This window comes from Cetorhinus maximus, chromosome 10 (genome assembly GCF_964194155.1).
Source record: "Cetorhinus maximus chromosome 10, sCetMax3.hap1.1, whole genome shotgun sequence".
NCBI classification, from domain to species: Eukaryota; Metazoa; Chordata; class Chondrichthyes; order Lamniformes; family Cetorhinidae; genus Cetorhinus; species Cetorhinus maximus.
Genome location: NC_135888.1, coordinates 42,140,233 through 42,155,374, shown reverse-complemented (window position 1 = coordinate 42,155,374; position 15,142 = coordinate 42,140,233). Strand labels below are relative to the sequence as shown.

The window sequence follows — 15,142 nt, the reverse complement described above, 5'->3', positions numbered from 1 at the left end:
CCATACAACTCCAACATGACCTCCCTACTTTTGTAATATTTGCCTCAATTGATAAAGGCAAGTGTCCCATATGCCTTTTTCATCACACCACTAACGTGCCGCTCTGCCTTCAGAGATCTGTGGACACACACGCCAAGGTCCCTTTGTTCCTCAGAACTTCCTAGTGTCATGCCATTCATTGAATACTTCCTTGTCAGATTACTCCTTCCAAAGTGTATCACCTCACACTTTTCAGGGTTAAATTCCTTCTGCCACTTATTTGCCCATTTGATCATCCTGTCTATATCTTCCTGTAGCTCAAGACACTCAACCTCACTGTCAACCGCCTGGCCAATCTTTGTGTCATCCGCAAACTTACTAATACTACCCCCCCCACATAGTCATCTATGTCATTTACATAAATGACGAATAATAGGGGACCCAGCACAGAACCCTGTGGTACGCCACTGGACACGGGCTTCCAGTCACTAAAGCAGCCTTCAGTCATCACCCTCTGTCTCCTACAACTAAGCCAATTTTGAATCCACATTATCAAATTACCCTGTATCCCATGTGCGTTTGCCTTCTTTATAAGTCTCCCATGTGGGACCTTGTCAAAGGCTTTGCTGAAATTCATATAAACTACATCAACTGCACTACCCTCATCTACACACCTGGTCACCTCCTCAAAAAATTCAATCAAATTTGTTAGGCATGACCTCCCTCTGACAAAGCCATGCTGACTATCCCTGATCAAACCTTGCCTCTCCAAATGGAGATAGATACTCTCCTTCAGAACTTTCTCCAATAGTTTCCCTAGCACTGACGTGAGTCTCACTGGCCTGTAGTTCCCTGGATTATCTCTACAACCCTTCTTAAATAGCGGAACCACATTAGCTGTTCGCCAGTCCTTTGGCACCTCCCCCCGTGGCCAGAGAGGAATTAAAAATTTGGGTCAGAGCCCCTGTGATCTCATCCCTTACCTCCCTCAGCAGTCTGGGACACAAATCATCTGGGCCTGGAGACTTGTCCACTTATAAGCCTGCCAACACCTTCAACACCTTGTCACTCCCTATATCAATTTGCTTAAGAACCTCGCAGTCTCTCTCCCCATGAGAAGCCGTGTTTGTTCTACTTAGAGAAGGGAAGATTGAGAGGAGTTTTTCTAGAAGTATTCAAAATCGTTAGGTGACCCGAGAGAGTACATAGGGAGAAACTCATCAAGAGCCAATGGACGGTGATTTAATGTGAATAGCGAAAGAACCAAAGAGCTTGATGGAATTTTTTTTTCTACACAACCAGAGGTTAGGATGTGGAATATACTGATCGAGAGCATGGTGGAGGCAGATTCAATCGTGGCTTTCAAAAGGGAATAGGGTAAAAGACAAAAGATTTAAATATTCCTGGATACACGGTGTTCAGGGAAGATAGGAAAGGAGGAGGGTGCCAGTATTGATTAAGGAGAACATTGCAGTGCTGGAGAGAGAGAGAGAGAGAGAATGTCCCAGAGGGGTGAGTAACAGAATCTATTTGGCTAGAGCTATGGAACAAAAAAGTTTCAATTACATTGCTCCAAGTAGTCTATATTCCACCAACTAGTAGGGAAGATGTAGAGGAACAAATTTGTGAGGAAATTGCAGAAAGGTGCAAGAATTATGAAGTAGTCATAATGGGGACTTTAATTGTCCAAACATAGACTGAGATAGTGTTACCCAGAGTGGAATGTAAACCAAATTTACTGAATGACTCCCAAACAAGGAAATTACCAACATGATATCACTTTTTGTAACTTTTACTTTAATGTGAATCAGAACAAATGCAAAGTAAACATGAATCAACAAGAAAATGATATTTCAAATAAAAAGGTAAATTTCCCTTCAAATAGCCAATATAACAAAGATACGTCTTACACAACCTTAAGCATTTGCACCATTCCCTGTAGACATGTGGCGCTATGTAGCTACACAGTTCTACAGTATGCTGTTGTTTATTAATGCCGGGTAGTTTAGGGGTGCTATCCAACAACAGCTTTCACCTTTGGGTTTCACGGGTATGATTATCATCAGCAAGGCACATTTCAATGGACCCTTTCTCCCTCGGGTGACAGTTCTGATGATGTAGCTTTCCAGAGTTGCTTTTCAGCAACCAACCAATAACACCCTGGTCCATGGTTTGACAAATCCTAAGAAAACACCCAGCTTTTTAGTGTCTCTGACATATTCGCGCAGCTTTCCGTGTTTAGACCTTATAGCCAGCTCATATGGTGCCTCCAAGAGCCCCTGTCTCCTTTCCTGCCAAACATATAAACTGACTTCTTCTTGAGAGATTTATTTATTCTCCCCACAGGACTTTAGGGTATTCCTCTTTCTGTCTCTGTCTGCTTTCTGTTTGTGTCTGCATCTGAGCCTTCACCCTCCAGCTTCTCTGTTTGTAGCTCTCCTTTGTGTCTGACCACATGGAATCGATATCTTAACTTCCTTCCTGTTGTTACTGCTTCCGGGTTAAGGGTTGCCAAGCCACATGAATGAGTATTTATTATCCAAGAAAATTACAATACATTTGTTTTAAAACATCCTTAAAACAATTACAGATTCCACAGACATTTTAAAGAAACTACAAATCTTCCTTACCATACTGCTTCTGGGTCAAAGGTCATCATGGGTAGTGTTAGTGTACAGGACAAAGAGAGGAAAGAGTTCTTAGTGTGTGTTCAGGAGAATTTTCTACAGCAGTACGTTTCCAGTCCAATGAGAAAGGAGGCATTGCTAGACTTGGGTTTTGGAAATAAGTGGGCCAAGTGGATCAATGTCAATAGGGGACCATGATCATTGTATCATAAGGTTTAGGTTGGCTGTGGAAAAAGACAAAGATCAATTCAGAGTAAGCATAATTAACTGGGGGAAAACCAGCTTCAATGGTGTAAGAAGGGACTTGACTCAGATTAATTGGAATCAAAGTTTAGCAGGCAAAACTGTAGCTGAACAATGGGCTGCCTTTAAAGACGAGATAGTTCAGGCAGAGTCGAGATATATTCCCATGAAGGGGAAAGGTAGGGCAAAAAAATTCAGAGTTCCCTGGATGACGAAAGAGATAGAGATTAAGATGAAAAAGAAACAGTGTGTTTATAACAGATGTCAGGTGGATAAGATAATGGAGAACCAGGCTGAATATAGAAGGTTGAAAGGAGAATTGAAAAGCAAATAAGAGAAGCAAAGAGGAAGTATAAGAAGAGATTGGTAGCTAACATAATACAGAATTCAAAAGTCTTCTATAGGCTTATAAATAGTTAAGAAGGTGGTAAAAGGTTGAGTGGAGTCAATTAGGGGCCAAAAAGGGGATTTACACAGAGAGGCAGGAGGCATGACTGAGGTGTTAAATGAATACTTTGCATCTGTCTTTACCAAGGAATGAGATGCCGCACAGGTCATAGTGAAAGAGGAGGACTGAAGGGTTTTAAATTGATAAGGAGGAGGTATTAGATAGGCTGTCTGTACTTGGAGTTGATACGACATCAGGACTGGATGAGATGCATGGAAGATGCTGAGGGAAGTGAGAGCGGAAATTGCAGAGGCACAGGCCGTAATTTTCCAATCTTCCTTAGACTCTGGGGTGGTAACAGAGGACTGGACAATTGCAGATATTACACCCTTGTTCAAAAAAGAGTGTGAAGATAAGCTTGGAACATGCAGACCAGTCAGTTTAACCTTGGTAGTGGGGAAGCTTCCAGAAATGATAATCCAAGACAAAGTTAATAGTCACTTGGACAAATGCTGGTTAATTAGTGAAAGCCAGCAAGTATTTATTAAGGGAACATTGCCCTGAGTTTTTCAGTCGGTGTGCGGGGGCAGGCCTGACACGCCAGCGCATAAAATGACGCGCGATGACATTGGGCGTGTGTCCCGACGTCACCGCGCAGTCTCGTGATGTTTCGTTCGGCAGGTGCGCGCTGGAGTCGGCTGCACGCCCACCGATAACTGATAGGCCTATTAAGGCCCATTAACAAATTAATTAATGTCATTGTTTACGCTGCCCGTCCAACCTTAAGGCAAGTGACCTTCACGCTTATTTAGGAAACCTCATCCACGAGCGGGGTGAGGTTTCCTAAAGCTTTTATCACTTAAATTTTTTAAAAATCTGAAATATAAAAACTTGTCCCATCTCAGGTGACACAGTCACATGAGGCGACATGTTTAATTAAATTTTCAAACCATTTATTTATTTCAAAAGCGCTTCAATCTCCCTGAGGCAGCGCCTCAGGGAGATTGAAGCGCTCTTTTGCGCATGTGCGCGAAAGAGCGCTGGCCCCGACTCTCCCTCCTCCCCCGGCCCTCACAGGTAGCGCTGAGCGCTACGGCTCACGTCTTACGCTGGACAAGCCTTAATTGGCCTGCCCGTGTAAATTGGCGGCACGGGGCCAATCGCAGGCAGCGGCCGGCTCCGCGACTGTTTCTGCCCGCTCCCACCGAGCCCGCCTGCCGACTGAAAAACTCAGGCCTTTGTGTTTAACTTGTTGGAGTTTTTTAATGAGATAACAGAGAGGTTTGATGATGCTAATGCTGTTCATATGGTCTACACGTACTTTTAAGAGGCATTTGATAAAGCGTCACACAATAGGTTTGTTAGCAAATTTAGAGTTCATGGAATAGAAGGGACGGTAACAATATGGATATGAAATTGGCTGAAGGACAGGAAACAGAGAGCGATGGGTAATTGTTTTTCGGACTGGACGAAAGTTTATACTGGAGTTCCCCAAAGGTCAGTGTTAGGACCCCTGCTCTTATTGACCTTTAGACGTTGGTGTACAGGGCACAATTTTAAAACTTGCGAGTGATACAGAACTTGGAAGTATTGTGAACTGTGAGGGGGTAGGGTAGAACTTAAAAAGGACATAAACCAGCTGTTGAATCAGTCAAGTGGCAGGTGAAATTTAATGCAGAGAAGTATGAAGTGATTCATTTTTGTTAGAAAGAATGTGGAGAGACAATATAAAATAAAGGGTACAGTTCTAAAGGGGTGCAGGAACAGAGGGACCTTGGTGTATATATAGATAAATCATTGAAGGTGGCAGGACAGGTTGATAGAGTGGTTAATAAAACATACAGCATCCTAGACTTTGGGCATAGAGTTAGATAGACAGAAACATAAAGGATGTAAATGCATTGGAAGCAGTTCAGAGAAGGTTTACCAGACTAATACCTGGAATAGGCAGGTTTCTTATGAGGAACGGTTGGACAGACTAGGCTTGTGTCCGCTGGAGTTTAGAAGAGTAAGAGGTGACTTGATTAAAACATGTAAGATCCTGAGGGGTCTCAACAGGGTGGATGTGGAGAGGATGTTTCTTCTTGTAGAAGAATCTAGAACTAGGGGTCACTGTTTAAAAATAAGGGGCTGGTCATTTAAAACAGATGAGGTGAAATTTTTTCACTCAGAGGGTTGTGGGTCTTTGGAACTCTCTTCCTGAAAAGGTGGTGGAAGCAGAGTCTTTGAATGTTTTTAAGGCAGAGGTAGATAGATTCTTGGTAAGCAAGGGGGTGATCGGTTATCAGGGGTGGGTGGGATGCAGATTTCAGGTTACTATCAGATCAGCCATGATCTTATTAAATGGCGGAGGAGGCTCGAGGGGCTGAATGGCCAACTCCTGCTTCCTGTTCATATGTTCGTATAAAAGAGTGGGTTAGGTCGAAGTTAAGCAAGTTAAACACAATGGCCTGAATTTTTCAGTCAGCGGGGGCGGTTGCGCTGCTATTTTACATGGGCAGGCCAATTAAGGCCCATCCAGCGTAAGATGTGAGCCGTAGCGCTAGCGCTACCTGTGAGGGCGGGGGGAGGAGGGAGAGTCTGGGTCAGTGCTTCTTTCGCGCATGTGCATGAAAGAGCGCTTCAATCTCCCTGAGGCATGGAGCTGCCCCAGGGAGATTGAAGTGGTTTTGAAGTAAATAAATGGTTTGAAAATTTAATTAAACATGGAAGTTCAGGAGTCAAAAGGGTTGCTAAGTACAAATAGGGAGAGAAAGATAGCCAATTATGAACTTTGGAAACTAAGAACTGACAGCCTTGTCCTGGCAACAATTGAAGGAGACATTGGGAGTAAAAACAGAAGAGGCAGAAGAAAAATCGGATGGGTAGATAACAGTGAGACATGGACTGAGGGAGGCTTGAAGAAAGCCAGAGAGGAAGCAAGATGATGCCAGCGGTCCCAATAAGGCTATTGTGGCAACGAACAATAGAATATAAAAACAAGGTTAGACTTGTGTAAAACACTGGTTCGGCATCAACTGGTGTATTGAGTCCAGTTCTGGGCGCCGCACTTTAAGAAGGATGTGAAAGTGATAGAGAGGATAGATGAATTCTAGGGGAAACTAGATATACTCAAGAGGGAGAAAGGAATAGAAAGATATATTGATGGGGTTAGATGAAGAAGAATGGGAGAAGGCTCGTGTGGAGCATAAATACCAGCATGGACCAGTTGGGCTGATGATTTGTTTCTGTGCTGTAAATACTGTGCAGTATGAATTTGTGACTCCCAGTTTTGAACTCCCTACAAGTGAAAACAGCATAATTTTAAAGACTTCCGTTTTTTTCACTCAGAGGGTTGTGGGTACGTGAGACAAAGCGAGTGAATAGTTTCATTTCAGATGGTGTGTACTATACATGTAGTGGAATCTCTACTGAGAAAACTTAAGAAAAAAAAGAATGAGTTGCATTTATGTAGCACTTTTCACATCCACCAGATGTCTCAAAGCACTTTGCAGCTAAAGATGTACTCTTGAAGTGTAGTCACTATTGTAATGTACTGCACGGTTGCAGATATCCCCGTACCTGTGTTACTCCTCAGCCTTCCCTTTTCCAGAGAAAAGAACCCTGGTTGATATACTCTTTCCTGATAGTTATACTCTCTCTGTACAGTTGCACTGCTTTGAGTTAGCTCTATCAGTGGTGGCAGTCCTGCTTTGCATGTGGCTGTAATTGAAGCTTGTTACTCGCCTCCCCCCTCCTTTATCTTCCCGTGTTTGGTCATTTGTGAGGAATGCCAGGAAACTGCGCAAAGTGCCATCACGGATTTACACTTTCAGCTTTTTTCTTTAATGATTCCTGTGTTCTTATTTCTCACACCACTGCACTCCTCCTGCCTGTTACTCATACATACTTTAAATGAAGCTCCTGCGATACAACAGAAAGCTGCGAAGAGATTTGCAAGTCAACAGCCGGGGAATCGGCTTGAAACTCAGGAGTACAGCTGACAAACAGCTGGTGCTTCACTTTCGCACTTTGTCTACCAAACAGCTTGACTGAAGGTCTGATGTGCGATGTGCTTCCATCCGCACAATATCTAATGTTATTGAGTAATTGTTTTCAGCACATTGAAGGATCTGAAAATGGCAATGATGACAATTTAATGAAGGTAATAAGCAAGTTGTCCTTTCTAGCTGCAAGTTCAGACCATCCCACTCCAGAGGCTAGAGCACCTAATCTATGCTGACATTTCAGTGCAGTACTGAGGGATTGCTGCACTGTTGGAGGTCCTGTTTTCCAGATGAGATCTTAAAACGAGGCCCAGTCTGCCCCCTCAAGTCAACGTAAAAGATCCCACTATGCAAAGATCAGGGGAGTTATCCCTAGTGTCTCGGCTAATATTTATCCCTGAATCAACATCACAAAAACATGTTATCTGGTTGCTTTCTCATTGCTGTTTGTGGAATGTAACTGTGTGAAAATTGACCATTGCATTTCCTTCATTACAACAGTAACTACGCTTCAAAAATACTTAATTGGCTGTAAAGTGCTTTGGGATATCCTGAGGTGGTTAAATGCAAGTCCTCCCTATCTTTTCTGTCTCCTCTTACCCCACTCTCTTCTTCCCCCCCTCCTCTCTTCCCCCCTTCCTCCATCCCCCTTTCCCCCTCTTCCCCTCCACCCCCCCCCCCCCCCCCCCTCCTCCTCTCCTCTCCTCCTGCTTGTTAAGACACGGATGCCACTGTTACCAAATGATTTGAAGAAGCAGCTTCACATTTAGGAAAGTAATTTCATGGAATTTTTTTAAACAAAGGATCTTTTGAAAAGCTACCAAAGTGATGTGATGTTGGTTGGATAGCTGATGATCAAGGTTTATGGGGAAGACTGGATGGATTTGACACTGAAAGCATTGATGAAAATCCTATCTTCCTGTGAGATAAAAGCTGAATTTTATTTATTCAGTATACCGTCGTGAAATGCAATTCCCTGAGCCCCCTTGAAAATTCAGAAATCTAACGTAATGAAAAGCATCCAACCTATTCAGCCACATGAAACAACAACCCTGCCAATACTGTTTTGAAACAATCAAAGATTAAATGGTTTATATTATATGCCTGAACTTCTGGAGTTGATTACAATCTAGAGATCATTACAGGATGCCTGTCTTTGTTTCCAATAATGTATACTGCACTTCTCTTATTATTTTCAAGCTGCTATTGTGCTGTCAGTGTGATGCCAATTAACCAATGTACCCTGCACTATGGATTGTTTACACACAGAGGAAGGATGGCAATATTGTTCCTGGAAGTTACCAAGAAATGATTTGTAGTTGACTGTAATAGAATTCTATGATTAATATATCATATCATAGATTGTCTTAGAATGATGCGAAGGCAATAATCTCAGTGTCACTTTGTTTTGCTGGTACAAGAATCACCTCGAGTTCAAAGGTTGTGGATTCCAGCCCCACTGTTGACCTGGGCACATATTCTAAGTTGACACTTCAGTGTGCTACTGAGGTGCTGCCTTTTGGATTAAACTCAGACCCTGTCTGCCTGCCTAGTGGATGTAAAATAAGAACAGGAGCATTCCACTAGTGTTGTAACCAACATCCCTTAACACAGCACCACCAAAAGCAGATTAACTGGTCATGTAACTTGTTCTTGAACCCTTTCTGTGTACCTGTTGGCTGCTGTATTTACCTAAGAATGAACAATAATTATTTGCCTGTCCAGTGATTTGGGACAGCTAGAGAACACGACGTGTTCTATGTTCCTTTGTTCTTAATATATTAACCTATTTTCTCCTTCATATCCAGGAATGTACGGACTGCCCAGACCATGGTACTTTCCATTTCAGAAATCCTATTGGTTGGGCAACGGACGAATTGAAACATGGGAATGGTCCTGGCCCTGGTCTAGAAGCAGTCGGCTCAGCATCATGGAGGATGATCAGGCCTGTGCAATGGAGAGCAGGAGGCTGGGTAACTTAACTGATTCATCTATTTCTGCTTGCTGAGGTGCTTCACTATTTGAACAGTGTATGTTGTTCTGCATAGTAGCTTGAGATAGTAGGAAGGATTGGTACTTCAGTCCAGAGCCACGTGTGCACAGAATTCAGAGAATCTGCAAAAGCAAGTGGCAACGGGAATTTGGTGAGAGTGGGAGTTTGGAGCAGAAGGGGAAGGAGGTACTAAATAATTTAAACCGAGTAAATAGATAAATAATCTCACAGAAAGAAGTAGAAAATGTGATGCCCTAATTAACACACAGAGAGGAGCAACAGAACCAGCAGAAATTAAGGTTATTATCCAGATAAGTGTCTAGATATCCCTTTGTGGGTTTAGTATCTTTAGTAGTTAGTGCTAAGCTTGGATTAGTAAGGATTTTTGTTATTGATGTATTAAGTGCAAGTCAAAGGAATATGAGTAAAGTAATTGAACTCGAACTGTATTATGCTAATAACTGATAAACAGTTGATGTTTATCCTATAGGCTCCTATAGGACATAAATTTCGGCATGGATATTTCAGGCCAGACGGTCTGTTTTTGTGCTGTAAGTAATGGGGGTGAAATTGTTTTATGCCAGCAGCACAGAATTGATACGCAGTGAATCAGCAGCTGATTTTTCACTGTGCCCGAGCCTCCTTCCACTGACGTTCACAGAAAGATAGTTAAATCTTTGTGGAGACTCGTTTTCTGGTTTCACTGTTGCTTTTACTTGGTTTGAAATTAAAAACCTTACCAATATTTTCCAAGCCACTGGAAATTAAAACTGGAATGCTGAAAAATCAGCTGCCACTTTGCTACGAGTCCATTTTGCATCACTGGATAGAAAAATTTCATCTCCATATTGTAATTACTAATTTAGTTGAAAGAAAGCTAAATCCAGCTATTTAATAAAACTAAACCTCAGGTGACTAATTAATTCAATAAATAAGCGAAAGGTAACAGATGAATGACTAAATAAATTAGTTAATGAATAAAGTTAGCCAAGATTGGAGTATGTGGGAATTTGTTGAAAACCAGTTTCTAAATGCCACCTCGGCAAGAAATGTCTCTGCCTCATCGCATCCAGTTCAGAGTTGTTGAGCTGGAGTCTAAGCTAGAGGCACTCTGGCACATAACGCTGGAGGGGAAAATGTTGGATAATTTACTGCAGAGTCCAGACACCAGAGCAGAGCGCAGATGCAGGGAGGGTAGGTGTGATGGTCTGTTAACCCGGTAAAGGAAAGAGAGGAGAGTGAATGAAGGAGATCCAGCAGACACTGCTTCTAGCCAGCAGTTACAAATTACCTGATACCTGTGAGGGTAAGGAGAAGGACTGTGAGATGGACAGCTAGAATGCTGGCCAGGGCACCATGGAGCAGGAGGCTTTCCAAGGGGAGGAGGTGTAGAGTAGAGAGAGCGTACTTATTGAGAATCCTATAATTAGGGGGATAGATAGCATTCTTTGCCTTCAGTTTGAGAGTCCCTAATTGGTGTCAAGGTAAGTGATAACTCAAAATGGCTGGAAAAGAATTTGGAAAAGGGAAGGGCAGGATGCAGATGTTGTGCTCCATGTTGGAAGCAAAAACTTGGAAAATCTAAGGAAGAGATCCAACTAAATGAGTGTCATGGCTTAGGAGGTAAATTTAAAAACAGGACCTCACAGGTCATAACCTTGGGATTATTACCCAAGTCACATGCAGATTGTCAGTGGGACAAACAGTTTAAGAAAGTCAATAGCTGGCCAAAGTAGTGGCCTGGGAAGGAAGGGTTCCACTTCATGGGATGTTGGCACCAATACTGAGTCAGGCAGGAACTGTGGCACTGGGGAATGCACCTGAACTGGGCTGCAACCATCATTCTGGCTGAATGGATAACTAAGGCGATAAATAAGACTTTAAACTAATAACACGGGGGAGGGAACTGCTAGAAATTACAAAAAAGAAAGTAAATGACAAACTAAGGGAAGAAATAAGGGTAACATGAATGACCGGAGTTTGGATAAAGCTATAGAGCATAAAGGTAAAATAACTACTGAAAACAAAGGGAGAGGAATAATGGATAAAAATAAAAATTTAACCCATTGAGCACTGTATGCATTATTCAAAACGAAGTGGATGAACTGGAGGCAATAATTTGTTGAAAGGATCCAGATATAGTAAGGATAACTAAAACATGATCACATAGAGAGCAGGATTAGCAACTGAATATTGCACACTATAATACACTTAGAAAGGAAGGAGGGGAGCAAAGCACTGCAGATGCAGGAAACCTGAAATAAAGACAGACTCAGGAGACCTGGCAGCATCTATGGGGAGAGAAATAGTTAATGTTTCAGGTCAATGAGCTTTCGTCAAAACTCTTATGGATGGAGGAGATGTTGAGTAACTATTTGTTAAAGACTAAAGATAACATAATGGCAGCAGAATAAAAGGATGTAATTAGTGATATGATAGATATGGGATCCATATGAATTGATTTAAAAGATAAGGGATCCAGCACCCTTATAGGAGTGTACTATAGACCACCAAATAGTGGAAAGGAATTGGCAGAAGAAATATGTAGGCAAATCTATGAACGTAGCAGCAAGCATAGAATAATATTCATGGGAGATTTCAACTACCCAGAAATAAACGGGCAGAAAGAAATAGAGAAAAGAGGAAAATGAATTGAGTTTTTACACAGCACACCTTTCCCACTCATAAGTCCAGTAAGAAAAAGATCACTGCTGGATTTTTTAACGCTTAATGAACCAGAACAGATAGGAAATGTAAGAGCAGGAGAGCATCTTGGTAATAATGATCACAAAAGTTTAAGGTTCAAGATTAGCACTGAGAGTGACATCAGTAGGATAAAATCTAAGGTAGTAGATTGGAATTGAAACAATTATGAGGAAACTAGGACAGAATGAAAGAAGGCAAAGTAGGAGAAAATCTTGAAAAATGACGAGTTAGAAAAAAATCGAGAGAAACAAAAACAATATAACTAATTATGGGGCACTGTGTTTGAATAAAGAACTAAATGGAGAATTAAATCTAAAAAAAATACATAAAATAAGGAATTAGATATTAAAGGAGAGGAGAAACTTCAGAGACAAGTTAAAAAAACCATCAGGAATGCAAAGAGAAGTTATAAAATCAAATTGCCAACGAATACAAAAAGAAATAATAAGGTGTTCCATAGACACACTAGTAACAGAAGGAAAGTTAAAATGGGCCATTAAAGGATGAACAAGACGTTCCTTCCATCAAAAGATCAGAAGTGGGGACTTCCACTGATGATTGCACCATGTTCAATACCATTCGCAACTCCTCAGATTTGAAGCAGTCTGTGTCCCATATACAGCAACATTCAGGCTTGGGCTGATAAATGGCAAGTAAGATTTGCGCCACAGGTGTCAAGTGGCAAAATCTAACCATCTCCTCTTGACATTCAATGGTAATAGGGGCACAGTACCTCAAATCTGGCTATCTGAAAACCGGCGGTGTCCGAAAATGGGACATTTTTTTTTAAAGTGGGCCATGCAAGAATTTAAGTGCTATTAAGTGCCTTGTTGCATTAGCATGGTGGTGTTCCGCGTAGTTATCCTGATATTTCCCGCACTGAGTAGTCAGGGCGACTCTTGACCCCACCTGACTCAGCTCCGAGAAGTTTGCGGAGTTGCTCTTTGCACAACTTCTATCTTGAGTGCTTCTCTGGTGCTCCAGTGACCCAAAATGAACACATTTTTTTAAGCTGTGGCCTTATTAAAGCACCATCCAGCTTCAATGTGGCTGATCTAGGGCGGAATCGTCCCAGATTTGGACAAAGTGCGATGGCAAGTGGGAAATATGTTTTTTAACCTGCCGGCTGCAATGGCGGGTTTTCACCCCGTACTGTCCCATTCCTGCCTTATTAATTATGCAGCCACAGAAAACACACTGTCTCGCTGGCAGGCGGCCTCTGATTTGCCCACCACACCAATACCTCACCACTTCCTCACGCAGGGCGCCATAATTAAACTGCAGCCACGTGCACACTTCTCAATGCTTGCAGCCCAGGGCTGCTCCGGTGAAGCATGGCCCCAAAAGCCAAGAAGAGTGCAGCCCCCTCGATTTAGTTACGCATCCCTGGAATGCCTTCTGGATACCGTGGAGGCCCATCGTGATGTCCTCTACCCCGCTCTGGCTGCAGGAGGCCCATCAGTCTCACCACTCCGGCTTGGGAGATGGTGGCAGAGGTGGTCAGTGCCAATGTTGCACACAAGAGATTGGCCACCCAGTGCAGGAAACGGATGAATGATCTCGTCTGTGTCACCAGGGTAAGGCAACCATCTCATCACTCTAAACCCTCACACTCTCAAGCTCATTACATATTCACTGGCACCTCATTCACTACCAGCTCAAGGGACATCACCACTCACACCCTGACATCTCCATCTGTCCTAATCTCCTGTGGAGACTGCCTCCTCAGCCCTCATCATCTTGAGGCCACTTGGACAGATCAACATGTGCCCCAACACACACCCTGGAATAGCCCCCTTCCCCATTACAGCCTTAGCTCTGCAACCTATTCACTTGCCTGAGGTCACTTCTCCCCCTCCCCCAAGCAAGCCCTAGCCCTGCAGCCGTTGAAAAGCCAACCCCGCCTATGGCTGGTCTGGTAGGTAGATAACTGCCTGTGAGCCCCCCTAAAAGTGATGTGATGCTGCCTATGAAGCCTTGGCGCTGATGACCATGAATGCTGGTGAAGCAGGGTAGGCAAACAAATCTCAAAGTCCCGGGCAAAGTGCAGCCTGCCAGGTGCACGTCGCTTATGTACAATTGTGAATGCTGATGCGCCTGGATGTTCCAGCGTGGGGGGATGATTCTGGTGTGCAGGGCTTATAATGAGATGCAAAAGTATTGAAATTAGGTTCCCGACATGCGGTGGCAGGAAACGTGGCCCGCTATTGATGGGTGGAGCGGACGATCACAAACTGGTTTCACAACGGCATGAAACCAATTTTTGGCCTTCTCGCCATATTGTCCACTCATGCCTGCCATGACACCCGACACCAACGGGATTGGAAAATCCCAGCCTTACACTTTGACATGTTTGCTGTCAATCTTTAATCTAATTATACTCCAGGTACTGCAAAATGCCTCAGGCCTCTCAGAAAAATGGCAAGATCTGACATCTGGTAACCCTGAATCCACAACCCCCCCCCTCCCACCCCTGACCCCTCAACACCTTGGGGTTACCATTTACCAGAAACTGAATTGGACTAGCCATATAAATACTAGGGCTAAAAGAGCAGGTCAGAGCCTAGGAATTTTGTAGCGAATAACTCACTTCCTGACTCTCTAAAGCTTGTCCACTATCTACAAGGCACAAGTCAGGAGTATGATGAAATACTCTCCACCTGCCTGGATGAGTGCAGCTTCAACAACACTCAAGAAGCTCGACACCATCCAGGACAAAGCAGCCCCGCTTGATTAGCACCCCATCCACCAACTTGAACATTCACTTCCTCTACCTCCAACACACAGTAGCAGCGGTGTGAACCATCTACAAGATGCACTGCAGCAACTCACCAAGGCTCCTTCGACAGCACCTTCCAAATCCGTGACCTCCACCACTTAGAGGAACAAACACATGGGAACATCACCACCTGCAAGATCCCCTCCAAGCCTCACACCATCCTGACTTGGAACTGTATCGTCCTTCCTTCATTATCACTGGGTCAAAATCCTGGAACTTCTTCCTAACAGCACTGTAGGTGTACCTGCACAAGATGGACTGTAGCAGTTCAAGAAAGCCTCTCTCCATCACCTTCCCAAGGGCAAATAGGGATGGGTAACAAATCTGGCCTAGCCAGTGACATCCACAACGCTTGAAAGAATAATAAGAACATAAAATGACAGGTAGTAACGGAGAAATAGCAGGAGTATTGAATAAATACTTTGCTCACTTTTTACTAAA

General features: G+C 43.2%; 1 protein-coding gene across 7 annotated transcripts in view; it reads left to right on the top strand.

The window, feature by feature from the left end:
* abca2 (ATP-binding cassette, sub-family A (ABC1), member 2) overlaps positions 1-15,142 on the top strand; it is a 576,571-nt gene that overhangs the window by 410,791 nt on the left and 150,638 nt on the right. For all 7 annotated transcript variants that reach the window (XM_078550348.1, XM_078550347.1, XM_078550346.1 and 4 more), the window contains one exon: positions 9,032-9,196. In XM_078550348.1, coding sequence (XP_078406474.1) covers positions 9,032-9,196 — 165 coding nt within the window. The remainder of the gene's footprint in view (positions 1-9,031; positions 9,197-15,142) is intronic.